General features: G+C 41.9%; 1 protein-coding gene across 2 annotated transcripts in view; it reads right to left on the reverse strand.

The window, feature by feature from the left end:
- The window catches only part of CDH7 (cadherin 7), a 119,408-nt gene that overhangs the window by 81,752 nt on the left and 9,722 nt on the right, over positions 1-27,934 (reverse strand). For both annotated transcript variants that reach the window (XM_033154829.1, XM_033154828.1), the window contains exon 2: positions 25,495-25,908. In XM_033154829.1, the coding sequence (XP_033010720.1) occupies positions 25,495-25,704 (210 nt within the window). In that variant the 5' untranslated portion in view covers positions 25,705-25,908. The remainder of the gene's footprint in view (positions 1-25,494; positions 25,909-27,934) is intronic.

Raw genomic sequence — 27,934 nt, forward strand, 5'->3', positions numbered from 1 at the left:
CATCTGTAGGTATCGAATCTATTAGCATTACATAACCTATGAATTTCTTTTGTCAAACTACTGGTGTATAGTTTAGTAGGATTATTCCATTGCAACATAAAGCCATCCAAAATAGCTTGCAGCACTATTTGGTTCATAGTGATTTTCTTACAGGAACCTGTTTCCAAAATGCATTAATACAGAGAAATAGGTTTCAAGGGGCTATTTTTTAAAAGAGAATGAGGGGGAAACTGATCTATTTACTGAAAATTGCTCAGTGGTCAAGCAAGCAAGCAAACAAACAAACAAACAAACCACATATGACCTTTTAGTAATGTAATGTTGCACATTTGCTGGAAACCTTGCAACTTTATAGGACGGGTGAAAATGGTAAAGTCTGTGAATGTGAAGCATCTGAAGTAATTACTGTGACTAATTGACTCTGAGGAAGCCCATAAAGCACTGGACTACAACGCCATGCATAATCGGCACATTTTAATGATGAATGATTTACGATACAGTAAAGCTGCAATAAATTAGAATCACATTCTAACCTTTAATTCTATAAAAACAGTCAAGCCATATTTAAATAAAATGCACAAAGCTGCTGAATCAAAACATGATTAAGGTCACTCATTACTCCATGTCCTCTAGCTGCTACCCCTTTGCTACTTTTAAACTATTCAATATAAACCAAAAATAAATGTTGGAACAAACCAGTTACTCCCAAAAGGAAATCCAAAGAGGCATCAGGGATGCAGAAGCTATGACCATCCAAATGCTATGGGTCTCCAACTCCCATCAGCCCTAGCTGATTTTAAGTCCAGTAACATCTGGATAGCTGCAGGACTCCCATCCCTGAGATAGTATGTCTAACTGTGCCACCTTCAACAGAGGAGGGTTGGCCAGGAACAACTTGTGAAGCAGAAGACAAGAATTGGTGATTTGAAAAGATGCTGGGATGAATAAGAGAGAGGAAAACTACTGGATAATAGGTAGATTTAGGGGGGGAAATGTCAGTGGGAGCAAAACATTCAAACCATATACAGTGGTCCCTCAGGTTACAGATGCTTCAGGTTACAGACTCTGCTAACCCAGAAATAGAACCTCGGGTTAAGAACTTTGCTTCAGGATGAGAATAGAAATCGCATGGCGGCAACGCAGCAGCAGCGGGCGGCCCCATTAGCTAAAGTGGTACCTCAAGTTAAGAACAGTTTCAGGTTAAGAACGGACCTCCGGAACGAATTAAGTTCTTCACCCGAGGTACCACTGTAGACAACATAAGGAGCTTAGCTTGTTAAGGTTCAGCAACTGGCACCCCCAGGGCAAATTCTAGGCACCTGGTGACACTAACTTCACACCTCGTAATAGGGTGGTGAGATTCAAAAGAAGACAGTCCTCCTGCACCTTTAATAGTTGTGGAAAAGTGGGAATTTCAGTATGTGTCAGGCAAAGTTTCCCCTTCTACACAAGACTGCAGGAACCCTTTCCTCTTCAGTATCTGCTCCTGCAACCTCCTACTAGTCCTGCAAGTACAGCGTGTGGGGAAAGTGCTGGTGGTAGGATTTGCCAGCAACAGATGTTCTTACTTGTAAGTAAGCAAAGGACCCTTACTAAGTGTAAAGACTCAGCAGCAGGAAAACGGCGCTTCAGGTCCCAAAGCTCTTACAAAGTACAGTACAGTACAAAGTTGGCTGGGATGGGTCTAGTCTAGGAAGCATGTTCAAGGTGCATGGGTTTGGAGTAAGTTACAAGAGGTTCAAGACAGCACAGGAGAAGTTGTTGCAACAAGTATTCCATACCTACCCATCTAGCTTTAAAGCTGAGGCAGGTGCTGCACCTACCCATGAGAGTCTTTATTTCTGCATAAGCACCTAGGGTGAAAGCTGTGTCTAGGTGCCTACTTCTGTTCCTTTCTCCCGAGGGAGAGAACACCAGGCCCACTGCCCCCAGCCTCTCCTGAATCATATTCAGCCAACCCAAGCTGACGTTCTACACCAATGTTTCCCAAACTTGGGTCTCTAGCTGTTTTTGGACTACAGCTCCCATCACCCCTAGCTAGCAGGACCAATGGTCAGGGATGATGGGAATTGTAGTCCAAAAACAGCTGGAGACTCAAGTTTGGGAAACCCTGTTCTACAGCCTCCCCCGCCCCCACGCAGAAGGAGAGGGAGCTGGAAGTCCTCTCTCCACACTAGAGGCCAGATGAGATGAAGGAAAGGTTTCCTTCAGAGGTTCAAGCCTTCCCTTCCCAACCCTAGTCATCCTCTGGAGGAATCCAGAGTCTGCAATCCAGGGTTTGAGCCTGCTGGAAAGACCCAAATCATGGCAGCCTTGTCCTGTCCTTTTTCAGTATTTCCTAAAGTAGTCCTTAAATAAAACAAGTTGATGACCAGGGTGTCTTCATTCCTCAGGGAGCTAAAACAAAAGGCTGGACAGACTACTGTCTAGGATGCTGTGTCTTATAGCGCTATCCTATACATTTTCTCTTGGATGTAATCCCCACTTACAATGTGTTCAGGAAGGCTAACTCCCATATAAGCATGTTTAGGATTGCAGTCTTAACTGCTTCAGTTGCTCTGCAAAAGTTGGACTAAGGTGACGACAACCACATAAACATTGGGGTGACAGGAAACCAGCCACTTCCCACCACTTCTGGCATTGGAGCTCCAATATCAGTTGGGCCAGGACTTTCGAGGAGCCAGTGATGTCAGAGAGGTAGGCCCAACTGAATGTCAGAGCTGTGTCTCTTGACATCTTAGGGTGATCCAATCTGTCCTTTGGCCCTGGGACATTTTCAACGGGACCCTGAACTTCCACCCAAAATGACTTATTAGAGTCTGTCCAACTTCATGAATTTTATCAACTATGCAGTTGAGCAAGATAACTTATTAATAAGAAGGAAATCATTAATAAATTACTTTTCTCTGAATATAGCTGATAATTAACTACCTTTCTATTATGTGTGATAAAGATGCATAATTCTACTGTGGCAGATCTCATCACATCATCTATTTTAAGTCTTATAGTTACTGTCAAGAAACAGATATTCCCTCCAAATCTCATTGTTCTTTTTTTTTTAAGGGGGGGGGTGGTTCTCAAATTCTTCCTTAAATATGACCAGACTCTGAAATTAACTTCCCTAATTATATAATTCTAATGAAATCTCTGAATTAGGGAAACTATTAATATAGTTCCAAAAATTAACTTTCATGAATTATTTTGCTTCCAGCACTTGCATATTTGTTTTATTTATTTTATACCAAGCCATTTTGTTCTGATTGGTAGAAAAGAAAAATCTGGACATAAAATGACAGGTAAACATAATTACAGTGGCAAAACTAGAGGGACAACGTATCGATCAAAATGCATTGGGTATAATGCAGAAAATGTGATGGGTGCCTAAATCTGTACTGGAAAGTCTCACTAAACTCAATGCATGTCACTATTGAATAAAGATGCTTAGCAACAAGCTGTAGGTTTTATAAAAATTTAAGAGAGTTCTGCCATTAAATTCAGTGGTTTGGGATTGCATCTTTATAACACACTCTTATGTGTTACTCAAAAGTAAGTTCCACAGAATTCAATGAAGCTTATACCAAGGTAAGTGAGTTTAGGATTGCTGCCTCAGTCAAATTCACATCAATGAGACTTGCTTGTAATTCGGTTTAATACATGTTTACTCAGAAGTAAATCCCACAAAATTCAATCAACTTACTCCTAAGTATGTGTGTGTAAAGAACAGCCCTTAACTTAAGGCTGCAATCATATGTGCAACATGCATGACAGTAAGCCCCACTGAACTTATGGCCACTAGGAGCATCAGTAGAGGCCTATGTCATGGGACAGAGCCATGGGGCCAACCTTGCATCACCACAGCCTACCTACTGGCAGAAGTATCAGCTTGCCTCTGCTGCTGCCGCTGTGACTCCTGAACTCGCCACTGCCCTGCCCCAGCCCAGCCCCAGCCAGGTAGGCTGCAGTGATGCTGGTGCTGGGATGCTTCGTGGCTCCACCACTATGATTTATGGGACTTACATTTAAATAAATCTGCAGAGGATAGGGTTTACTTGTGTCCTTCTCGGCTTTGTGTCATAGACCAGTAGGACTTAGGAAGGACCATAGCTCAGTGATGGATCAGGTGTTATGCATACAGGTCCCAGGTTCATTCAATCCCTGGCATCTCCAGGTGGGGTTGGCAAAGACCATCCCACAAAACTGCGCAGAGCTGCTATCATTCAGTGTACACTATAATGAGTGTTAGATGGACTAGTTAGATGGACTTCTTATATGCCAGATTTATTTGCCTGTTCCCTTGCAATCAGCGACCTCACATACATTGTTTCACTTAACCATAATAGACAAAAGCTCAGAACAATTCAGAGCTTTACCTTCTTCCATTCCAGATCCTTTCTACTTCCGTGATTGGGTCATACTTTTGCATTTGTGTGGTGTGTGTGTGTGTGTGTGTGTGTGTGTGTAGGAGTGTTTTAAGCACTCCATAGACCCTTTTTAAATTAACAGACTATAGCCTACTCCCCTCCTAACCCCCTTTGTCTTAGCAGCAAATTCATTGCTTGCTATACTGGGAGTGAGGTTATTCACATCTACCATATGTCATACAAGACATACATTTGATAAAAGCATCTCTTCTTAGAAATGGTCCTTAAACACTCACTTGACTCACAATTCAGTGTGGTGAATGGGTCCTTAAGAAGATGCTCAAATGGATGGGAGGGTGAGAGTGCATGCAAGGCTCTGAGTGTTTTAATGAGCAAGAGTGTCGAGAAAAGTGGAGGAGGAATGTGCAGGTTAATTGCTAATTAATAATAATAACAACAACAACAACTATTCTATTACAGCTCTTGTTCCCAACCTGTGGCACTGGTACCTTTGTGGATACTTAAGCACTTACCACAGGCGGGTTGGATGTGAGAAAAACCATGTAGCTTAAAACTCCCAGATCTACATATTTGTGGGATGGAAAGCCTTTGTACAGTTTTTATGGTGCAGATGCAAATTTTTGTATCTACTGTGCTAAATAATAAAATCAAAATACTGCACACAAAAGAACTCAGGACTCCTTATAAACCAGGCACATTTGCACGCATCTACTTATTTTGCAAAATGAATTTGTCATCTGTTAGCCACGATGAATGACATGGAGCTGTACATTCATGTTCTTCCACTTCACCACCCAGAAGACCTTTTCCTCCACCTCTAAGACTTGTTAAGAACTTCTCTTTTTTTGGGGGGGGGGGTGCATGATGCTGAATCCAGCAATATCAGGTTCTGCAATAGTTTCATGACGAGCTGATAGTATGCACACCGTCCTGGGTCTGTGTGCATCTCCTCTCTTGTTTTGATTTCGGCCAGCCCCTGCATGTTGAATGGGATGAGAGTCCCATTACACAAAACCACTGTAGAAAAGCAGCCATTGTAAAACATCTGACAAACCTTTTATCAGTTCAGTGTGTGGCAACAGCTGACTGCTGTAATCAGGCAACGGAGAACTTAGAGAGTAAGCCTTATTCAAGCATCTTTCTTAAATTTTCCCTGTACATTAGACTTATTTACTAATTTTATCATATTAATTTCCCACTTTTCTTCCATTATTGAACTCAGGGCAAACCTTTCTTAACTGCAACAAAGTAGAAGTCGAGTATGCCTTCAGATCAGTTTCCAAGCCCTTGCCCTTCATTAGGATTCTTTATATTATTTTTAAATTTTCTATGCCAACTATTTCCCCAACAGGAGATAACAAAAAGTAATAAAAACAGAATAAAAGACATAATCCTTTAAAACCCCAATATGCATTTAAATTAATACATTATCCTTGTCCAACATGTTTAACAAATCACAGAAGCACAAAAATAATTGAACTGAGCCAGCAAAGATTACACAATTTCTGTAACATTTTTAAGCCAGATATTCACCAATTTCCTGAGGCAATACAGCAATGGGGCTTAACAGAACTTGCTCAGCAAGGCATTCCAAAGAGTAGGTGCCACAACTGAAAAGATCCTAACCCTAGTAGACACCAGTCTCCTGTCCCAAGTTTGAGGGTAGCAGATGTTGAGTGGTTCCAAAGGTACTCAGGTTAACACTCACAATTTAAATTTATCCCTGATAGTAATTTTCAGCCAGTGCAAATCATGTGGAAGCAACATGATAAAATCCAATTACCTAGCTCCTATCAGAATTCAGGATGCAGCATAATTAAAGTCCCCAAGCACTTTTCAAGGGCAGCTCCATGTAGAGCTTGTTACAGTAGTCTAATTTGGGAGGTCACTCAAGCAGTAATGGCCATAGGAAGGTCTGGCTTTGTCAGGAAGGGTCAAAACTTGCACCCTTAGCTACTAAAATAAAATAAAATAAAATAAAATAAAATAAAATAAAATAAAATAAAATAATTATTTATACCCCGCCCACCTGGCTGGGTTTCCCCAGCCACTCTGGGTGGCTCCCAAAAGAATATGAAAAACATGATAAAAAATCAAACATTAAAAAAACTTCCCTAAACAGGGCTGCCTTCAGATGTCTTCTAAAAGTCAGATAGTTGTTTATTTCCTTGACATCTAATGGGAGGGCATTCCACAGGGTGGGTACCACTACCAAGAAGGCCCTCTGCCTGGTTCCCTATAGCCTCACTTCTCGCAGTGAGGGAACCGCCAGAAGGCCCTCGGTGCTGGACCTCAATGGCCAGGCTGAACAATGGGGGTGGAGACACTCCTTCAGGTATACTGGGCCAATACCATTTAGGGCTTTAAAGGTCAGCACCAACACTTTGAATTGTGCCCGGAAATGTACTGGGAGCCAATGTAGGTCTTTCAGAACTGGTGTTATATGGTCTCAGTGGCCACTCCCAGTCTAGCTGAAGCATTGGCACCTGCACAACAAATAGGAGGGCCAGTTGAATACCCCCAAACTAAACTCCTGCTCTTTCAGTGAGATTGCAAGCCTTCCCAGAACTGGCTGTAGATCCAGTCCCAAGTCATATTGCCCACCTGCCCAAAGGAGTTCTGTTTTGCCTGGATTAAGTTAGTGGAACTATAACACATGGCGTCTGCATACTAGATGCCAACTCTAACAATATGCCAATGCCTGCTGTTGTAGCACTCTATATGCCTCTTCTGGATCCCAACCCACAGCTTACATTAATTCCAATGTGTGCTGTAACTCTCACCTGGTTTAGTTCTTTTAAAGTTAAGTCCTTCCAAGTAAAAAGGTTTTGTATAATTTGTACAATATTTAATAATTTTCTAAGCCATTTTATTACTTTGTTACTAGGCCTTCCAGGTACCGTGAGCATGAGCAAGACTAAATGTTCAAGGTGGGAAGCTTGTGGCTAAGCCCCTGACCTTCCACATGAAATTATGGGTTGGGTGGGTGGGTAGGGGAGAGAAACACTTTAGAATTTTAAGTGGAGAACCTGGGAAAATAAGAATCAGCAAATGCATTGACTTCAGCATAAACCACACACCGATACACATTTTGAAACATTACTGCATTTGTAAAATCCTATTATTCCGCTGAATATGCATAGCACTAAATAAACATAATCTCCTCGCACTCCCACACACGTAAGTGAAATTTATTCGCTTAACAAAGCACCTTGTGGCGTTTAAACTGCAAATGAAGACATTAATGGATTAGAATCGAGACAGCGGTGCATTAGCTCTTCTCTCCTCTCCTAGATCAGTAAAAATGGCATGAATTTGAATCTTGCTATGCCCTACTCTCGGCATTTCTTGTAAGTTAGCCACGACTCTTAATTGCTGGTGTTAAAGTGGATTTATGTTCCATTAACGACCCAATGGTGAGAAATTACAGAAATGACTTGTGCTGTTATATTTTGGTCCTGTGGGTTTGCTGAATCTTCATTAAGATTCAAATTGTGCAGTCTGAGCAAATCCTGAAACAGCTCAGAGTCTGCCGGAACATTTGTAGCCTTATATAGTCTATGCGCCACCAAGAAGCTAAGATTTGCACACAGCCTTCCTTGATTAGCCACTATAACACAAGCTCAACTTATTCTATGGAAGATACATCATTTTCGCACACAAAGGCTTCCAACCATTGATTAAAATTAGAGCTCTGCTCTCTATCCCCCCCCCCGCTGTCTTCCCCTCCAAATGAAATGAACTCTGGTTAAGCACAGTGAGCTCCACCTACACCCAGAGGCCGACTCTTTCATCTAATTGAAGGATTGTGATCATGATGACAGTAACTGAACCAGCTATTTACATTAGTTATTCCATTAACTGCAAACTGAATCAGACTCTTCCCTTTCTCTCCTACCTACACCAAATCTGTCTTCATTAAAATGACTCTTGCTAATGTGCCTGCCATACTTTTGGACAGTGTACATCATCAGCCATCTCCTAAAGGATGCTGTCATTATAGCCTCTAAAGTAATTTTTAAAATAAAAAATAAAAATCTTTCTTCAACCTGAATTTCCCTCAAAGCGTCTGCTATTTGTATAGATTAGAGCCAAAGCTAGCATCACTTACACCCAGGGCAGATGACTGATCATTCTGAAGTTTCACTTGACACAGCATGTAAACATTTCCCCTAGATTGTCTAAGCACTCTCCAATCCTAATTGATCCAATTTGCATGTCTCATCCTGGCAGAGCTATCTATCGCTTCTACCCATGTGGGCAATGTGATCGTAATGTAATCATTATAAGCACAAAGCATATGGTAGGTTTGCAGGTCTTCCGTCACCCCCTTTCATGTACCCATGTTAAAGCTTTCTATCTCATGACATCTCATCTCTCTCCATTTCTAAAGCACCACCATCTCACTGATTGGCCTTCTGTCACTAATTGTAGCTCACTTTAAATGTGCATCATTTTTATGCAGAAAGCTTCCTAACTTTGGTATTTCACTTTCTTTAGAACAGCTGCTTTAATTTCGCAACCTGCTCATCCAATTTATCTCTAAAGGGCAGTGTGCTGTCTATTGCTGCATTTTGGTCCAGTGGGGGGTGGACGATCAATGGGCTTTGCCAGGGCGACTATTGCCCCATTAGCCCAATCCACAATCTTCTGTTTAAGTACTTGAATTTAAGTCAGCATGCAGCCCAATCCTAGCCACATTTACTTGGAAGTAAGTTCCGCCAAGATAAACAGAGCTTACTTTCAGGTCAGTATGCAGAGGATTTCATCCTAATTAGTCTTGCTGGTGTTAAGAGAGCTAAATGCCCTAAATAAAAGCACTTAGGCATAAATGAGTATTCTGAACTAAAGTTTCTCCACTCTCCTGTAGTTATCCAAGTATGAATAGCCACAGTCAGCCTTTCTCTACCAACAATAGTTCACATTTGGTGCACCAGCCTTAGTAGTGAAAATACCTTTGCACAATGGAAGCCACTTCGCCTTCAACTGATAATACTGACTCTACTAGTATCCCAAGCTGTGTTGTGTTGTGCATGAAGAGAACTGCCCCAGTCAGAACAGGTTGAATTCAACATCTGTTCTTACATGAAGCACCACCAACAGCATCTTCTTCTTGATGTAGGTAAGCTTCTTTACCCCTCATCCAGTCTATTACTAAACCCCAACAGATTACCACACCATCTTATAGGGGGGTTATGTATAGCTCAGGTGCTCTGCATTAAACTGATAGCAGTATCTTGCACTAGTACACATTTCTGACGACACAGATAAATTCATTTAAATTCATTTACACATCCTGTTCCACCATGTCAACACAACTCCTGAATAATGCTTTGTACAGCCTGAAGCAATGCACTGGTACAGCATTTTCAATGTTTTATAAGTGCAATAGCCTGATTTGAATGTTGTCTAGGTGCAAGAGGTCTTGTATCCATAAACCTTTGCTCTGCAAAAACTGGAAACATAAGCATAGTCTCCATTTTAAATTAAAACTGTGTGAAACTTCAAGTTTACTTTTTGTGGGGACTGGCATTTCCACTTAGTTGATCTAGTAAAATAAATTATCTCCTCTTCTCTTAATTTGTATTCACACCAAAGGCATGCAGCTTATAAGTACAGATTTTATGGTACAGCTCTTTGTTACAGCCTCCCCAATTCCAGCCAGTCTTGTAAAAAAGTTATTTGTTTTCAATCATCATGTATCATAACCAGCAACAAAAATTCAGTAAACAGAATTATTACACCTACTGCTCTGAGTTATGAGGAAAGAGAAAAGAGGGTGGCAGTGTAAGGACATAGTTTCTTAAACCTTTCCTTTTACCACCCTTGGAGAAAAAGGAAAAGCAAGGACCATTCCAGGTCCAACTTTCAAGAACCCAACTTGGTTGTAAGGGAAGGGGTGAAAGCACAGCAATAGAGTATAGGCTTACATACAAAAGATTCAGGTTCATTATCTGCCATATTCAATTAAACATATAAGATTCCAAGTGATGGAAAATATTATGAGACCCTAAAAAGCTGCTGCCAGTCAGAGTAGCCAAAAACTGGGCTCCCAGAACCTTCTCAAGGTTTGGAACAAAATCGAATTCATTCTTTATCAATTTGTTCTCAGGATGTAGTCTTGTAATCTCGGTGCCTTTTAATTCTGTGGGTTGCAACTGTAGCTGAGCACAGAGTCCCTCTGCAATACCCACTGCAATCAGTGGGCCACAGGAGGGTGCGGTGCAAGAGAAAAAGGAAGATAGATCCTACCAGCCTTAACAGCTACTGACCCAAGATAGCTAACATAAGCAAATACTATTGTATTTAACTTGACTGTCAAGCAAAATAAATAAGCTGTATAAGTCATAATTAGTGTATACGGTAGTGGCGTTAATGTGTCATTTAAAAAGTTCATAAAAGGCTAACAAAGCTCCCTGGACACATTTTATCCTTACCACTGAAACAACTTCTGATAACTCTATAAATTTCCTAAGTGCAAAGGGGCTGAAGGTGAAGTTTAGCTTATGACACCTTTCATTGCTGTTGTGGGGATAAAATGCAACATGAACCGTGGAGTAATTTGAAAAATATTTGTACTTTTTGTTTTCCAGAGAAATTGAAGTTAATATAAATTCCACTATAGATTATGAACATTTTAAACGATTCTCAGGTACTCCCTGTAAGTGGAAGCAATTTCACTCAGTGTCATGCATAACAGGCGGGTTTCATCCCCATCACAATGTGGGCCCTACGTAAATCTCTTTATTTTTCCCAATAAAGGTCAGCTAAAATAGTGTATGCAAGGCCTCTTATTATAACGAGGGCTAGATTTCCCCCTTATGATCTGTGAGCCATGCTGCAGTCAATTTAGATATATCTATCCCATAGGGAACAGAATTGTGTTCAAAATTCTCCAAAGAGACTGGCGTTCCAAGGTTTATGTTTTCAAGTCACCATGCAAGGAGAAACCACAATATTTTTTTAACTTGTTCTTCTGCTTGATGGCTCTCCATAAATTCACTGCAAATATATTCTGTCATACTGTAGAACACCTTGCAGGTGACAAAACACAAACATTTTAAACGCTGCTCTTCATCTTTTTTTTCTTTTTAATTACAAACTTTATACTTCTCATCTTAATGATCCAGCTGTGATACTTACCCCAACCTCCTTCTGTTAATCCTTGTATAATTTTCCAGAGACATGAATCGCATTCTGAAGCCCATTAGCGCTTCTTGCCATGACATATGGCTGTATTTTGATATCCCATTTGGTTAAAAATAAAGATTTAGGAAAATGCACATAAACACTATGGTCAGAGGCTATTCCAACTAGTTAAGTTTTACTGTATCCTATTGAAATCCTCTGAATTGGAAGCATTAATAGTTAATGAAGGACAGCAGCATGCTATTTGGTTAAGATCACTTTCCACTTTTTCCTACTGCTTTCTCACTAGTCTGGCTCAATTGTGATACAGGAGTCAACCACAATTAACTTTTGCCCCACACTTTCTAGGCACAGATCCATGGTTTAAAGCATCGTGTTCCAAGGGCTTTTTTAGGCCCCAGCACTTTCCCTATGAAATCCCTTCTTTAACATTAAATTGGAAGAGATGGCAAATTGGGTTTTCTATGGATTGACATTTGCTTCAATTTAGCAGTAAAGTGTACATTATCACTGGGAAAGTGCCCGGAGGAGTGCACAGACACAGCGCTTAAAAGTGTGGACCTGTGCCTGGAATTCAGAAAGTCTGGAAAAGCCCACAAAATTATCTGGTTAAGATTAGAATATGGTGGTGTTTCCTAGCGAAATTCTCAGCAGTTCTGTTGATAAGTTTGGTGTGTGTGTGTGTATACACACACACACACAATCTTCATGTATTTATGTGAATTACTATTTTAGTCCTGAGCCCATTCACCAGAGAACTATACTGGTAATACACAGAAGCAGTAAACCTACTAATCTAACACTCTTATCCAAAATACATGAACTAAGCCCTACTGAAGTCAGTCAGACTTTGTGTAGGATGAGAATAGAAATGCTTTAATAACCTACTCACTCCACACTGTATTTCATTAATGTCTAATTACTATTAAGTGTATCCTAAGCATTCATACATTTAAGCATACATAACTCATTTTAAATGTACAAAATGCTTATAGCCATTAGCACTCATTTCCTTAAAGTTCAGTAAGGTCAGTACTGCAATTGCATTAATTCAGATTTCCATGCTACAGAAGCCATCTAAAAAGTGATCTGCGTATTCAGAAAACAATCATGTGTACAGACAAATCAATTTGTTTTTTTAAATAACAGTGTATCATTTTTCACTGCCAAATGATACTTCTTTTAAAACCGAAGAACAGCTTGGATCTTTGGCAGTGGGAAAACAAGAAACAAAGCACTTATTGTGCACGAAAGCTTTCTCCAATGTCAGCATACCAGTTTTTGGATTACAAACCAAGCCCTGTGGCTGTGAAAATGTTACTTGTACAAAGCCAACCAAACCCTCAACTCAAGTAATAACATTATGGGTCCAACAAAATCATTTCACAGTATGCCCACTAAAATCAATGGACCCAAGTTCATGATGTCCATTGATTTCAAGTGGTTTACTCTAAACACGACTTAGGTGGATTCAACTTTCTGACTACATTGCAAAGACTACATCACAATGTGTATCGAAAAAGGTGCACCAACTAATTCAAAGGCAAAAAATAATATATAAAACATAGTATGGAATCAGAGAGAATGTCATTCCATTAAAGTATGGTATACATTTCTAAAACTACCAAACATACCAGATATATATGAAAATGCTTCATGTAATATAATAACACTGAACATATCCTCATATATCATATGCTATATAGACTATCAATACAATTACCTATCTGTGTGTGTGTGTGTGCGCGCGCGCATGTGTGTGTATAAGTCTTTCTCCTCACATGACACACATTTTGCTATAATTGCACTTTAATTACAAGTTCCAGATGTGTGAACTCACTTGAAACATTCTTAGACTGATACTACAACAAAAAGGGTATTGATTTCTATCACTCCCTCTAATAGCAGACTCGGGTGGATGAGTGCCAATCAGTTTGGAAGCAAAATGGGAGCTATCCAAAAATAATGCATAGTTCTTGCATAGTCAGGGAACTCTCTAGGTATATATGTGTTTTTAGAAGAGGAAAAATTCTTAAATCCCCCAAACCCTGTGTAGTAAAGACTGGTCAGCTACTTGGATATGTGTAAAAAACTGAGGTGTCAGTAAGAGTGAAGGAAGAACGTGTTTGGCAGGGGTGCTTAGAGGAAACTAGTCTACTCAAGCTTGTGCTAAAGTATTCATGAGGAGGGAAGACTAGGTTTGGTGGGTGCATATCATGCAGTCAAAAAAGCCTTCCTTAACTATACAGAGATGGAGGAAGGCAAGGAAACGGTAAACATTTCCCATCCTGAATTTCCAGAATCAGCCCCTCCCAGCCGCACTATATAGCTATGAAACACACAAGTATTGTAACTGACAGTTAGAACCAAACTTGTGCTATCTAGCACTATGTATCTGAGCAGGGGAAAGTGGGAGGGAAGAGAGAAAAGGATTGTTTTCCCTTTCCTGAAACTCCCCTCTTCACCTGAAGCCTGAACTGGTTCCTGTCCCAGGCTGGATGAAGCTTGGAGCAAAAGCACTCCTCTAAGGAGGTGAGGATGAACTGAAACGTTTTGTCATAGGTTTCGTTTGTTCTCGCTAATTCGTAATGAATTTCCCAAGCGTGGCAATAACCCTCTTCAGGCTTTCCGGCATCTGTGTACACTAACACGCAAGCAACATGTGAAGGAATCAGCATGCTAGCACCACTTTCATTCTCCGAAAGTCAGAGGGCAGCTGTGTGAAGTCATGGTGCAGACCCCTGCAAAATGAACAGAAGAAAACTCCCTGCTTCAGACTGTTGCTGTTACTTATCGTAGGGCAATGGGGAAGAGGAGAGGCAAGCATGCTCATACACACAAACACACACTTTAGTGTACAGTACACCGATGCTGGAATACAAAAAGTGGTGCAAGTCTTCTACAGATTCAAAGGATTCCAAATTCATCCTCCTTCCCTCGCCAGGAAAACTGACACTTCACCCAATCTCAAAATGAGCTCAAGTTGACTCCATACCAACAATCTGTGGTGTTTCCTAGGAATGTGTTTTCGTTTGGTTTCGTTTTTAAGGCTGTGGTGCTGATAGTATTAACAATCACGTGAATCATGTATCACCTTGTCTTCATACATGGACAGCTAGAGATGGTCACAACCAATTCAGTTGCAGAAGGAAATCTTGCATGAAGTGGCCACGATGAGATTGCAATAGGATTTTGCCCTGGCAGCTTCCCACTCCCAGCTAAGCAGCAGATAGACAGGACTGTAGCTTTATTAAAGCGGCACTGAGTGGCTGCTCAGAATACCTTCAACTGAACTGGTCATGGACTTTTTAGAACAAATTCCACCAGTACTGCTCTCAGGAGTAAATCAAATGCCTTTTCCATGGGTTCACCGAGTAGTCCCTATCTCCAAACCCTAGAGATTGTACAAAATAAAGATTAAGCAACTGTTACATTAAGCAAATAGTCGGAAGAAATATCAACAACCTCAGATATGCTGATTACACAACCTGGATGGCATGAAGTGAGGAGGAATTAAAGAACCTTTTAATGAGGGTGAAAGAGGAGAGCGCAAAATATGGTATGAAGCTCAACTTCAAAAAAAACTAAGATCATGGCCACTGGTCCCATCACCTCCTGGCAAATAGAAGGGGAAGAAATGGAGGCAGTGAGAGATTTTACTTTCTTGGGCTCCATTATCACTGCAGATGGTGACAGCAGTCACAAAATTAAAATACGCCTGCTTCTTGGGAGGAAAGCAATGACATACCTAGACAGCATCTTAAAAAGCAGAGACATCACCTTGCCAACAAAGGTCCGTATAGTTAAAGCTACGGTTTTCCCAGTAATAATGTATGGAAGTGAGAGCTGGACCATAAAGAAGACTGATTGCTGAAGAATTGATGCTTTTGAATTATGGTGCTGGAGGAGACTCTTGAGAGTCCCATGGACTGCAAAAAAAATCAAACTTATCCATCCTTAAAGAAATCAGCCCTGAGTGCTCACTGGAAGGGCAGATCCTGAAGTTGAGGCTCCAGTACTTTGGTCACCTCATGAGAAGAGAAGACTCCCTAGAAAAGACCCTGATGTTGGGAAAGATGGAGGGCACAAGGAGGAGGGGGCGCCAGAGGATGAGATGGTTGGACAGTGTTCTCGAAGCTACTAGCATGAGTTTGGCCAAACTGCGGGAGGCAGTGAAAGATAGGTATGCCTGACGTGCTCTGGTCCATGGGGTCACAAAGAGTCGGACACGACTGAACGACTGAACAAACAAAACAGTGTCTGCTTTTTCCCACCTGGAAAAAAGTGAAGCTTTCTAGGCAAAACAGATGTTTTCTATGTGAGCAGAAATTATGAATACATTTAACTAAATGTTTATAGCAATAGCACCTGATTCTATGTAAAAGTGCACTCTGGGTCTTTAATATTATAATTAGAATGCAAGACAGGTGGGTGATTTGTACTGGCTTTGCATTTTTTTTTTAAATGACTCCAATACAAGAAAACCCATAAATAATTAGGGTCAGAGTCTTAGTGCTTTCATTTATCATCCTTTTATCAGAACAAACTAAATATTAATGCTAAAGAATCTTAACAGGTTTCATCCATAATGGAGAAGTTCATTGAAAAACAGGGGTTTGTGGGGAGAGGGATGCAGACACCAAACTGACTATATATAAAATGATGAGAGTTTATTTAAGTGAATGCTAACAATCACCCAGAAAGAAGACATTTATTTCTTAATATCGGAGATGAAGACGATGATGTAAACCACTTCTATTCCTCACTCAGTCACAGTTATGATTTTTTATTATTATTGATTTGTTCATCTTGATTTTTTTGCGGTTGTAAATATTTTTAAATGGAAAAAAGAGGGAGAGAGAAGCAAACTAGCAACTGGAGTTCTATCGTGGTTTTTTCTTGCTCAGTGGAATAAAACCCTCAGCTAAAATCTCCTATGAATCAACAGAAAGTGCACTGGATTTCCTATCAGAGAATGTTAAATCCTACTGCAGCCATGGGCTTTTTAATATCTATATGAAGCCGCTGGGAGAGATCATCAGGGGGTTTGGGTTGGGTGTTCATCAATATGCAGATGACACCCAGCTCTACCTCTCTTTTAAATCAGAACCAGTGAAGGCGGTGAAGGTCCTGTGTGAGTGCCTGGAGGCTGTTGGAGGATGGATGGCGGCTAACAGATTGAGGTTGAATCCTGACAAGACAGAAGTACTGTTTTTGGGGGACAGGAGGCGGGCGGGTGTGGGGGACTCCCTGGTCCTGAATGGGGTAACTGTGCCCCTGAAGGACCAGGTGCGCAGCCTGGGAGTCATTTTGGACTCACAGCTGTCCATGGAAGCGCAGGTTAATTCTGTGTCCAGGGCGGCTGTCTACCAGCTCCATCTGGTACGCAGGCTGAGACCCTACCTGCCCGCAGACTGTCTTGTCAGAGTGGTGCATGCTCTGGTTATCTCCCGCTTGGACTACTGCAATGCGCTCTACGTGGGGCTACCTTTGAAGGTGACCCGGAAACTGCAATTAATCCAGAATGCGGCAGCTAGACTGGTGACTGGGAGTGGCCGCCGGGACCACATAACACCGGTCCTGAGAGATCTGCATTGGCTCCCAGTACGTTTCCGAACACAATTCAAAGTGTTGGTGTTGACCTTTAAAGCCCTAAACGGCCTCGGTCCTGTATACCTGAAGGAGCGTCTCCACCCCCATCATTCAGCCCGGACACTGAGATCCAGCGCCGAGGGCCTTCTGGCGGTTCCCTCACTGCGAGAAGCAAAACTACAGGGAACCAGGCAGAGGGCCTTCTCGGTAGTGGCGCCCGCCCTGTGGAACGCCCTCCCGTCAGAAGTCAAGGGAATAAACAACTACCTGACATTCAGAAAACACCTAAAGGCAGCCCTGTTTAGGGAAGTTTTTAATTTGTGACTCTGTATTGTATTTTGATATTTGTTGGAGGCCGCCCAGAGTGGCTGGGGAGACCCGGCCAGATGGGCGGGGTATAAATAATAAATTATTATTATTATTATTATTATGGGCTCAGCGAAGTTGCTTTAGGACTTTGCCTCTCAGCTTCAACCCCACATATGAAAAATGGAAAAGTGGAATGTCCTCATAACTGATATGAAGGCCAAGAAAATCAATATCATTAGAGGCACATTAGTACATTACTGCTTGATACACGAGTATGAAGAATGGTGAAAGTCAACTAAGCTTTGTAATTTTTCATCTAAATGTGTTGTTGATTAATTAATACATCTTCTTGTAGCAAAACAGAATGATGAAGCAGGTTATTGCTGTTCCGCTTAATGTAAATCATTCTTAAAAATAAATATAATACAACTAAAGATAACAGCTTGTTAGTTCAAAAGAGTATGTAAAATTCACACGCACAGCTAGGTCCATTTTCGTTCTCTCTGTTTCTAACTTTTCCTATCTTAAATTCAGTTCTCTATATTCCTGCAGCAACTTGTGAATTTTGTTGAAAAACTTATGAAATTTTTCATACATTGCTTTCACTAATGTATGCATTTTTGTACACACTGAGCTTGAGAACTGCACCACAAAATTCATAGAAGCACAAATATAAAAAGATAGCTTCTTGGTTTTGAGAAGCGCAAATTAGATAGCTTCCCATTAAAATGCAAACAAAATTGAATTTCTGCCCCATCTCTATACAACACCTCACAAAACCTGCTCCTTTGAACTTCTGGTCCCTTTAGACTTCTGGCACACTGTGTGCTCCCCTTCAACGCTCCTTTGCATGTCCACTCATTTTCTGCAAACAGTAGAGATACTCCACCCCTGTTCTCTCCTACATACTGTATTGGTCCAAATATAAGCTGAACCCGGATAAAAGCCGCACCTTTAAAACTCAGGGGGGGTGGGGAGAAAAAAAAGACAATACCCGAATATAAGCCTCTCCCTTAAAATTCCGCAGGCACTCACACCCGTTGCATTTTACCGTAAGTCTGTTTCAGCAGCGATATTGTAAAAAGCCAATCTTTGTAAGGTCGCGAATTTAAGCCACACTTAAATTTTCACGATCATAATTGGGGGGGGGGGGAGAGTGAGGCTTATATTCAGGCCAATACGGTACTTAGATACCTCCACCACCATTTCCGACTAGGATGTATTCTAGAGCCAGTGTGGTATAGTGGTTAAGAGCGGTAGACTCGTAATCTGGGGAACCGGGTTCGTGTCTCCGCTCCTCCACATGCAGCTGCTGGGTGACCTTGGGCTAGTCACACTTCTTTGAAGTCTCTCAGCCCCACTCACCTCACAGAGTGTTTGTTGTGGGGGAGGAAAGGAAAGGAGAATGTTAGCCGCTTTGAGACTCCTTCGGGTAGTGATAAAGCGGGATATCAAATCCAAACTATTATTATTATTATTATCATTATTAATAATAATAATAATAATAGGTGAGATGCAGAATTCCCATCTACACCACCAAGTGATCCCAGGGCAGAAGTGCACATCCTCAATATGGAAAAACGGGGGGGGGGGGACCAAAGCCCATGTCATATAACCACATTACTTTTAAAATGATTCTGACTCTTTAACAGAAGAAGAATAGGGGGAGTATGACCCAGTTATTTTTACTTGATCTCTCAGTGGCTTCATCCAGATACCCTTCTGAGCAGGCTTAGCAGGGTGAGTATTGGAAGCTTTGTTTTACAGCGGCTCCAATCCTATCTCTGGGATTGGTTTCAGAGTATAACATTGGATGATTGTCTTTTGACCCACCCCCCCCCCCAGCAGTTGTGCTGAGGGGTGCTACAGGGTACCATCTTGTCCCCGGTGCTGTTTAACACCCACATGAAGCCATTGGGATCCGTTATTAGGAGGTTTGTGTTGAAGTGTCATCAGTATGCCGATAATCTCCTCTACTTCTCTGCAACTGATATGATTCAGTAGAGATCATGTAAACGCTGGACCAATGCCTGGACTCAGTGGTGAGCTGGATGACGACCTATAAACTGACTTTGATTCCTGGCAAGAGCAAGGAACTATAGGTGAATAGTTCCTGAATCCAGGATATTGGTCTATTGCCTGTTTTGTATGGGGTTGTACACCCACTGAAAGATCAGGTTCGTAATCTGGGGGTTCTTCAGCATCCATTTTTTGTTACTATAGAGGCCCAGGTGACCTCAGTGACAAGCAGTGCCTTTTTTTTAAATAATATTTTATTAAAGATTTTCAAAGGTAGTACAATGTCTCTCTTGAAATTTTCCATAGAACACTTTTATAAGTCAGTGTTGGTGAGACATTAGAAAAGAAAGGGGGGAAGGGGGGAATAGGTGGGTGGGACGGGGAGGTAGGTGGGGTGGGGTGACTGTGTTTCTTTTTTACTTGATATGAGTAGGGTTTGGTGTCAGCATTGTTTATATAGGTTCTCTGTTGTTTGCTTGTGCTCGTTTGGCGGTGAGAGAGGTCGGAGTTGGCTTGGGATGTGGTTGTCCGTTTGTGGTTGGCTGTGGTGATCTTTGGTTTCCTGTGTGAGTGGGGTTGGTGGGTATTTTGGGTCAGGTTAGCCATATTGATTTGTATGCTGTCAATAGATAACCAGACACTGGAAAGACCTGTCAGGAGTAAACATAGACCAATGGTACCAAGCAGTATGGGAAACAGCCCTACTAGAAAAACTAACCAGTAAGCTGAAACTGACACGGGGACAAACTGAAGAAGACACCTTCACCCCGGTATGGTTCCCCTTCATCACATACACAGCCCAACAAGACAATGACAAAAAGCAGTGCCTTTTTCAGCTGTTTTTAGTTCACCAGCTACAGTCCTTTTAGACAGAGATGACATGGCCACTGTACTCCATGCTCTGGTAACTTGGAGTTTGGAATAATTCAATGTACTCTACCTGGGGTTTCCTTTAAGACAACTCAAAAACTTCAACTGTTCCAAAATGCAGCAGCCAGATTCCACCCCCCCTCTGTGTGTGTCTGTATGTCCCCTATACATAACCCCTGGTTTAAAACAGCTGCAGCTGGTTGCCAGTTCATGCCACGTTAGTGCTCGCAATAGTATTTAAGATCCTATGCAACACAGGCCCCATATATCTGAATGACCAGGTCCTCCCCTATAGATCCTCTTGGGTGCTGAGATTGACAGCAGGGCCTTCTTGGTAGTTCCTCTGCCCTGCGGTTCAGGGGGTGGCAGCCCAAGAGAGGGCATTTTCTGTGGCAGCCCGTAAGTTGTGAGACTCCCACCCCACATGGGAGATATGTCTTGCATCTTCATTATACAGGTTCTGGCAAATGCTGAAGACACACCTCTTTACCCTGGCTTTTGACACTTGAGGATATATTTGGGATCACTTTAATTTTGGTGATTGTAAGTTGTTTAAAACTGTTTTTAATATCATGTGTCAATGCTGTAAGCTGCCCTGGGACCTTAGGGTGATGGGCCAGTAACTAATAATAACAATAATCATAATAGAAGAAGAGTTTGGATTTGATATCCCGCTTTTCACTACCTGAAGGAGTCTCAAAGAGGCTAACATTCTCCTTTCCCTTCCTCCCCCACAACAAACACTCTGTGAGGTGAGTGGGGCTGAGAGACTTCAGAGAAGTGTGACTAGCCCAAGGTCACCCAGCAGCTGCATGTGGAGGAGCGGAGACACGAACCCGGTTCCCCAGATTACGAGTCTACCACTCTTAACCACTACACCACACTAGGCCTAATTAATTCTGATTTCACTCAGTGATTTATTTAGTTCTGACTTTCATTCACTACTGACAGCTAAAGTCCTTCTTAATAAAGTATATCTTAGTCTGGCTGTATAAATGGTATTCTTTAAAAGCGGCATTTGTTCAAAACTTGTTGGAGTCAGCGGTGTTCTAACAATAACCACAATGGGATCTTGTACAACACAACTCCTTCCTGGGTTCCTTGTACAATCGCATCAGAAACATCTTGTTAGGATGCACCTGCCAGTGATCTGCAAACCGGTAATAAGAGATTCTGTGTATCTGGGGATGGGGGGAAAAGGTTTCTTTTTTTTAAGATGAATCCTTTCTTCTGCTTAGAGAGATAGATTCGTAATAAGAAGACCAGGGAATAGCTGTTTGTTTTCATCTATAATCATCTCATTAAGGGCAATTTTAATCACTTGCGCTTAACAATCAGTTGCACTTAATAATGATCAGTCATTTTAAATGCTATTTTTATCAATTTCCATTGATCAATTAAATAGTGACTTGCAGTGTTGTTGGGGTTTTTTAGGGGGGAGTCTATACACATGCACACACATGCTATCCAAATTTCATCTCCACATCTCTCCTATTCCTTCCCCACTGTCCTTTGTCAGTTTGTCACTAAAGGACTACAGAACAGATATGACAGCAAATCGGGGATAGTATATTCAATCACAATCAAAGTCGTTGGAAAAGGCACACCATAAGCCTTTTGAGAAAAGTGATGGCCTAGAGCACAGTGTATTGTCAGAGGCCTAGAAGCACTTTAGAGCTGTGAAAGGTGTGGCAGGAGCAGGGGGGGGATTAGTATCTGAACTGCTGTCTTGATGAGAATTCTGCCTGGCGCTGGTTACCTTGGGAAGAAAAGATGCTTAAAATCAAAGTAAAGAGAAACGGTGTTTGCCATATGTGTTTCATTATGATGAAGCTGTGGATGGAACACTACATTTTGATCAGGAGGGGGAAATATAGTTATCATATGCTTGGGTAGCTCAGTCGGTCATGGGTTTGAGCCCCACGTTGGGCAAAATACAGCATTACAGGAGGTTGGGCTAGAGGAGCCTTGTGGTCCCCTCTCAACCCTACAATTCTATCATTATATAATCTGTAAGTAAATATAAGTCCAGAATGCTGGGCTTGGTCCAAATAGAATGGCCATTCTTATGTTCAGCACCTTGCTTAGCAAAGTTTTAATAGTTGTGAAGGACGTAGAATAATCTCTGCACATTGGTTATGCTTATGCTAACTTCAGCTACCCAAACTGGTTTTTGGAGTCCAGCAACTGTGAAATCCTATCTTTGCAAATAGGGTAGTTCCAGTTACCTAGGATTTTGTTAGAATCCAGATCTGGAAATGAAACTGATATTTGGAGCTTGGGCACATCACACCGTTGTGAACTGACTTATTACCCTGCCACTCATCTGAATATGGGAACATTGGATTCAAAGGGAGGCAGGTAAGAAGGTAATCTGTCCATTTTAGGTTCCAAGTTTTAATTTAGAAATTCTGGATGAAACTGGGAGCTATTGAAATGCTGAGCTCATTGCTTCAGGAGAATTCTTATCAGTATTCTGTCCAAAGCAAATAAATTAAAGAACATTAGGGTTGCATGGTTAAGCAGTCAAACAAAATATGGAAATTCCCATAATATGGTTGCATGCACATCTTTAGCTCTGCCTGCCTGTGTACATGCATTTCCATACAGACTTTAATTACAGTATTTCTCAAATAATATAACAGTGTGTGATATTTCTCCTTCAGCTTCAGACGCACATGCACAGAATCCTAGAGTGCCATTTGCTATTATCTGTATGCCAAACAATCCCCACTGAAAAACAAAAAAGCACAAAGTAATCCATTTTCACCCAGCATGCTCTACAATAACAACAAACATTTGCAGCTCGTCTGCTTCCAAGTCACCTACCCCTTCCTAAATATTGCCAATGTATGTGCAATCAGCCAAATGAGCTCCGCAATTAAATGCTTCATTCCCTACTCAGACTAAAAGCTGGTTCATAATACCTGCCACAGTTCCTCCTTTTTTTTAGCTACTGTGATTGCAGGAACAACTAAGGCCGCCAAGTAGTCGTGTGTGCATTCATGGAGAGTTCAGCTCATCCATTCATTTTCCTTCCCCAACATGTTGCCCCCTCAAATGCTGATGGACTCCAACCCCCATTTGCACTAGCCAGCATGGCCAGTGGTCAAGGATGATGGAAGTTCAACATCTGGAGGGCTGAACACTGGGGAAAGCTTTCTTATGGTTTGGTATGGGAGAACTAAATGGATCCTCAGGTAATGTGTGAACTGTGGAAATGGAATAAGTATCCCAGAAACAGCAAGAAATTTGTGGACAACATCACAGATCCTGGGGGGGGGGGGGAGTGGTGCTGTGCAAATGTGCCGTGAAGCAATTAAGTGGAAGTTACTGAAATACCAAGCTCCTTTCCTCAGAAGAATATTCAGTCCAAATCAAACAAATTCAATGATGTTATTCCATTGCACAGCATGGGGGAAAGACATGAGGATGGAACTCTGGTCTTTGCATCTATTGCTTTACCCAGTGATGTTCCTTAAAGTGCTATCCAAAAAGGTTAATTCCATAAGAAAATGCAAATGCTTGAAAATCTAATAGCTCTAAAACAGTTTTTTAAATAATCTGCTATTCCCTAAATACAAGAACATAAGAAGAAGCCTGCCTATTTAGTCCAGTATCCTGGCTCCCTCAGGAGCTAACTAGATGCATCTGGGAAACCCATAAGAAGGGTCTGCCTCATTGTTCTTCCCTAACCACTAGTACTGCTTCATATCCTGAAGGAATCATGCAGCCATTGTGTCTAGTAACTCTATCCTCCATTAATATAAGTAACCTCCTGCTTTAGGGAATCTTAATTATCTAAAGAGCCTCATTTCTGGAAATAAAGAATTCTTATTGAATCTATAGATTTATGTACTAAGAAATCTAACTTCTGATGTTTTCCCTCTAATTGTTTAAGACTGGGATCCTTAATTCAACATTAATTCAGTGACACTTCTGTATGTGATTGCAATGTACCTCCCCCTTTAAAGCCATCTAAATTGGTGCTCATCACCACATTGTCTGGAAGTGAATTCCACAGTTTAACTATAGTTCAATTCCACCCAAGGTGTGCTGGCCCCAAGGGTTTGTCCATGAAGCGAGGTCCAAGTCCAGTCCTGGGTCTAGGGGTCCAAAGGAGGTCAGTCCGGCGGGGAGCGAGGCAGGGAGCAGGTCAAGGTCCGAGGCAGGTTCAGGCACAAGGTTGCAGGTTGAGCACACGCTTGCAACTATGTTGCTCACGCAACTTGGGCTGGGTCTGGCTGGCTTTTATCTGGCCCTATGCTTAGGGCCGCCCCGATCCTCTGGAGACTCGCCTCTCCTCCGGGCCTGGAGGCGAGCACTCCTCCTGCAGACACTTAACTCCCTTCGCCTCTCTGCCCTGAGCCTCTGTAGCTCAGGAGAGGCTGGTGGGTTACTGGACCCAGGGGATGCCTCAGCTTCCTCTGAAGAGGCTGGGAGTGGAGCACCTGCAGGCAATGGGTCCTCCCTCCCATCAGGAGCCAGAGCAGACTCTGCTGATGCCTGCACCTGGGGATCCAGCACAGGTGGGGATCCTTCAGGCTCAAGCCCTGGCCCCGGCTCAGCTGGTTCTGGAGGCGGGGAATCCTGTGCAGGCTGGGATCCCTCAGGTTCAGCATCAGAGTCTGACTCCCAGGCCATCACACAAGGGGAGGTTTCAGAAAGCTTAGAGGCAGATTAGTATAGAACCCCGGGAGGTAACCAAGCAAATGTAATTTTATCTTCCAGGTCAGGGTTTGAAAGTGGCACTTTGGGAAACATAAGACCTTTTGAGACAGTTTCTGCTCAAGCCAAACACATTAATTTTCCATTAAGGCCCACAAACCCCTGCAATTCCTTTCCTGATCCCATTGGCCAAGGGGCCGAGCATATTTCACAAAAGGCTCAGTGTCACTGTCATGGTTACTAACAGTAGTGCCAGAGGTACCAATGGGGCTGAAGACTTTACACATGTCTACCAGTGTGAGGGGAAATGGAAAGGTAGCAACAAACAAGAATCACATTTGAGAGATTTGTAGCATAAGGCCCAAGTCTTCTGAAATAAATGAATCTTACTTCCTAGTAGATGTCTCTTTACCGCAGCTTATTCTACAATAATTCATGATCACAGTTTTAGTGGCTTCTGACAGACAAGTATCTCTGCCGTAGGACATTTGATCAGATCTCCTACCTTTCCTACATAGAGGGGATCATTTCCCATGTATTCCTCCAGCACGAAGAACTGATTCCACACCCAGCTGCGTTTGGTTCGTGATCTCCCAGATTGGAAATAGGGCTTTGACCTGGATCTAGGGAGTTCTGTTTGACTCATCCCAGAAAGACAGAGGAAAAGAGCTATTATCTGCAAAAAATGGCAGAACTCCACCTTGCCAAACTTCATTTTTTCTTCTTCTCCCTGTGTGAGGAAAATAAAAAATAAAAAACCTTGACAAGAGAGAGTGGGCACAGTTCCAGTTGGCTTAGTAGCTGTAGCCTCCAGCAGGATGTCAGCTGGGAGTTCAGAGATAATAATTTGTGGAGTGTTCGATTAAAAAAGGTCTCCACTACTGAATAGCCTTCAGAAGAGAAATGGTGTAAGAGGCACCTATAAAGGAAAAACAGAAAAGAACTGTTGTCAGAATTATTTCTTGGTAAATTACATTTCTTTCAGCTTTCATTTGCTACAACTTGTACTTTACATTTCGCCCATCAAAAGGAAGCGAGATGCAATATTTTGGCATTCTGGGTGCTTTTTCCTTTGATTACTGTTATTGAGCAATGGCTAAGTGTATCTATGTTTGAGAAAGAGAAAGATGGAGAGTTGCTTTTTACTAGCAGAGAGCCTGTCAGGATTATGTCCTGAATTTAGGAATGTCCTCTACTGCCCCTTGGCAGTTCTAGCTAACACTTTGCAGGTGCAATGAAGAAGGGCCTCTGAAGAGGCATGAACATGATAGGTAGGTTCGTATGGCAGGATATCTGCAGTTTCTAAGATATCCTGGTCCAAAGCCATTTAGGGCTTTAATGGTCAAAACCAGCACCTGCGGCATGAGACTTGGAAGAAGGTAATTTTGGGTGGGTAGTTGACTCTTTGGCCTGCAATCCTCTGCAATCAGGCAAGTGTATTTCACCCCAGAGACATATACTTTCTAGGTTGGGCACATTGGTAGTGACACCCTCTCAACTATTTCTAAGCACATGCTGCTCTTGCAATGTTACAGTAATGTTTTACCAATGTCACAGGCAGATGCTCTGCCACTAATATTTAGCATCAGGGTGCTAATCCTATTGTTTTACAACAAGAGCTGTAAACCTAAACATTATCAGAAAGAAATCTGTTTCAGCGGACTGGAGCTGGCATCTGAGTAAACATATTTAAGATTTAAAATAAAGTACAGCGGTACCTCTGTTTACAAACGCTTTGGTTTACAAACGCTTCAGGTTACAGACTCCGCTAACCCGGAAGTAGTACCTCAAGTTAAGAACTACTTCAGGGTGAGAACAGAAATCGCATGACAGCGGCGCGGCGGCAGCGGGAGGCCCCATTAGCCAAAGTGGTGCCTCAGGTTAAGAACAGTTTCAGGTTAATAACGGACCTCCTGAATGAATTAAGTTCTTAACCAGAGGTACCACTGTATGTGAATTGGACTGGTTAGTTGCCACTGTGGTGTATTCTTAAAAGAACAATACAGTACTTCTCTAAAGTACAATATTGGACCTTGGTTGAAGTCGCATACAAAGAACAGGGCAACCTTGAGACTGTCATTACATCTCAGCCTATATTACTCCACTGGACTGTTGATAAAATAAAATGGAGGTGGATTGCGGGTTATACATACAACACTGTGAACCACTGAATGAAAGGGTGGCATGAAAATATAATACAGAAATGAAGCACTTGCTTTTTCTTGGAACAGCTCCATCAACTTTAGTACCAATTAGTCAACCAACACATGCCTCCTTTGTGCAATGTTTGTGATATGTCTGTAATAGGCAAATAGTCTGTAATGCATTATGGTGGCTTCAGGTGGATGGAACATGGTAACCTAAGCAACCATTTGTCTTATAAAATGTGCCCCCTCTCTCTGCATATGCTTCTCAACCATAACTCAAAGCAGGTATCATATTCCTTTCATTGATCTCTTCATTTTCCTATTTTCCATTTTTTTTATATATCATTATTATGCTATATGGTGAGTTGGATGTTTAGAACTTCTCTCAAGTGGAATGATTATATTGTAGGGTTTTGTTTGTTTGTTTGTTTGTTTTTGGCAGAGGCAGCCAAAGTGAAGTAGCCAAAGTAATGCTCTCCAGATGCTGTTTAACTCCAATTCCCATCAGTCCCAGCAAGCAATGGTCGGGGATGATGAGAACTGTAGTCCAACAATGTTAAGAGGGCAACAGGTTGTCTATCCCTGCCTTAAATAATAAGTGCTTGTGGGCAGGGCAGGCCAGGCCCAGAAAATATCAAAAAGCAAAAGCCTAACCAGGGTGCTGTTGATTTAATTTTAGCATGTTTGGATGCCTTAGGGGCAGGTACCAGTTCTGCTCCACTAGCTGTGGAAGTCACACAGGAAGCAGGTGTGACTGCTGATACTCCAGTGTCCCCAGCAACAGGTGAGGCATTTGCG

This window comes from Lacerta agilis, chromosome 7, assembly GCF_009819535.1.
Source record: "Lacerta agilis isolate rLacAgi1 chromosome 7, rLacAgi1.pri, whole genome shotgun sequence".
Classification (NCBI taxonomy): domain Eukaryota; kingdom Metazoa; phylum Chordata; class Lepidosauria; order Squamata; family Lacertidae; genus Lacerta; species Lacerta agilis.